At 37.1% G+C, this 1,884-nt stretch overlaps 1 protein-coding gene across 1 annotated transcript; it reads right to left on the minus strand.

The window, feature by feature from the left end:
- Nucleotides 1–320: 320 nt before the first annotated feature.
- Nucleotides 321–1,872, minus strand: LOC107683129 (von Willebrand factor A domain-containing protein 7-like; the record flags this gene model as incomplete). Its single annotated transcript, XM_016479210.1, has 4 exons — nt 1,726–1,872; nt 970–1,086; nt 678–872; nt 321–453 (listed from the first exon to the last, which is right to left on the minus strand). Coding segments are annotated over exons 1-4 (592 nt in total), but the record flags the coding sequence as incomplete, so codon positions are not given.
- Nucleotides 1,873–1,884: the final 12 nt, after the last annotated feature.

Raw genomic sequence — 1,884 nt, forward strand, 5'->3', positions numbered from 1 at the left:
TGGTCAAGTGCAAAGACTGCAAGTGTGGGTATTTGGACAGGCCCATTAATTGTGGTCATATGGTTTACCACTGTGTTCGCTTTGTGTGGTTTTTGAAGCTTGCATTATATGGAGTCACAGAGATGGATTATTTTTCTAGAAATTTTCGTTTGTATTTATCTGAAGAAGGAAACTTATATACATATGGGACGGCATGAGGTTGAGTAAATGGGAGAATTTTCATTTTGGGTTGAGTATCATTTTAAACACTATGAAACTGATTGAATACATACAGTACAGTACAGTAGCTGAGCATTCTGTTCATAAATGTGTTGGTTTACCAGTAGGGCTGTAGAGAGTAAAGACTGGAGAGTCTCCTGTGATATACACGGTCACATTGGACAGAGTTAGATCTAGCAAAAAAGAAAAGTTTTCTGCCTTAGGTGGATTTCTCGCTGCCTGAAGAACAGTCACCTTCAAGAAACAGGTTATACCACATTAGAGTTACAGAGTTACCTCCAAGAACAGCACAGCACAGCACAGCACAAACTAAATTAGGATATGACTGGTGATATAAAGCAAATTACATTTACATTTTAAAATGCATGTCTATGTAATAGTGATGATAGAAGTACTGTTAATGTACAGTATATTGATAATATATAACATAACATTGTGATCTCATTGTTAGAACTTACCAGGTCAGCAGTGATTAAATCTGTAATGACTGCAGTGGCCTGAGATAATGTAGTGTTTATGACGTCTATGGTCTGTCCACCAGAAACATGGGCCAGGTCTCTGTACAACTGTATTTCTGACTGAGACAATGATCTTGATAATGAAACATTCTGTCGACTACGTGTTGAGGTGGAGTTTGTCAGCAGGAAAGTGACCTGCAGTGCGGGAAGAAAGACACATCTTAAGACAAAGTATCTCTAACACAACAGATCCTACCTGAAGAACAAATCAAGCTTTTCTGCAGGAACTCACTTTTGACTTGGTGCTTTCTATCATGGCCTCAGCTGAACTTTTTAATTCTGTGTCCTTTGCTGAAGCATCAGTGAAAACAAAAATATCTGATGATGGAGGAGCTCTTGTCAATGTCAACTATAGATTCATGAAACAATGAAAGACAAGACAAAAACTTTTAGCATTAGAATGACTCTCCGTGTTGTGAATATCAAAGCTTACCACAATGATTTCTTTCAAAACTATACTTTCTAAATAAATACTTAACCATTTGTTTTTGAGTGTACTGGTTTCAGTGTGAACTTTTCTTAGGCTGAATGAAGGATTATATCACTGTCTAAAAGATACTGAACACACACACCAGCAGTCCTGACAGGCACATCCCTGGGTTTACATTATCAGATGCCGACAGGGAATTGATTTGCTCTTTGAATCTATCTGCATCCCCAGTTCTTATCAGAAGTCCGAAATCTGTGTAAAACACAAACACGTCACTACAAGGCACTACCAGAGCAAGAACATGCACAGTGCATTTTCAACGTAAACTGTGGTCCATGTATCTCAACAAGCTATATGGAACAATATAAATATGGTGAATGTTTTAGTTTTATTTTATTTTAAAGCACCAGTACATAAAGGACTTTCTTAATTTTATGGAACAATATATTTCATCCATATTTATAGTATGTTAATATAGTATGTTATAAAAACTATATAATTACAGAAATTTTTCATTTTTTATAGCACAATGTGACTACCCTGGTCATTAAATTGGACTAGAATGTATTCTGAAGGTTCCTCTGATGTTCCTCTTCTGCTGTCTATGATGCTAATGGACACTCTCTTGGCCTCTGCGATGTAATTAGACAAACTGCCTGTGGTGTCAATCACAAAAGCCAGAACTGAGGTCTGACTGAGGCCCATCAGTCTGAGAGA

This window comes from Sinocyclocheilus anshuiensis, unplaced genomic scaffold (assembly GCF_001515605.1).
Source record: "Sinocyclocheilus anshuiensis isolate Anshui unplaced genomic scaffold, SAMN03320099.WGS_v1.1 C32962412, whole genome shotgun sequence".
NCBI lineage: Eukaryota > Metazoa > Chordata > Actinopteri > Cypriniformes > Cyprinidae > Sinocyclocheilus > Sinocyclocheilus anshuiensis.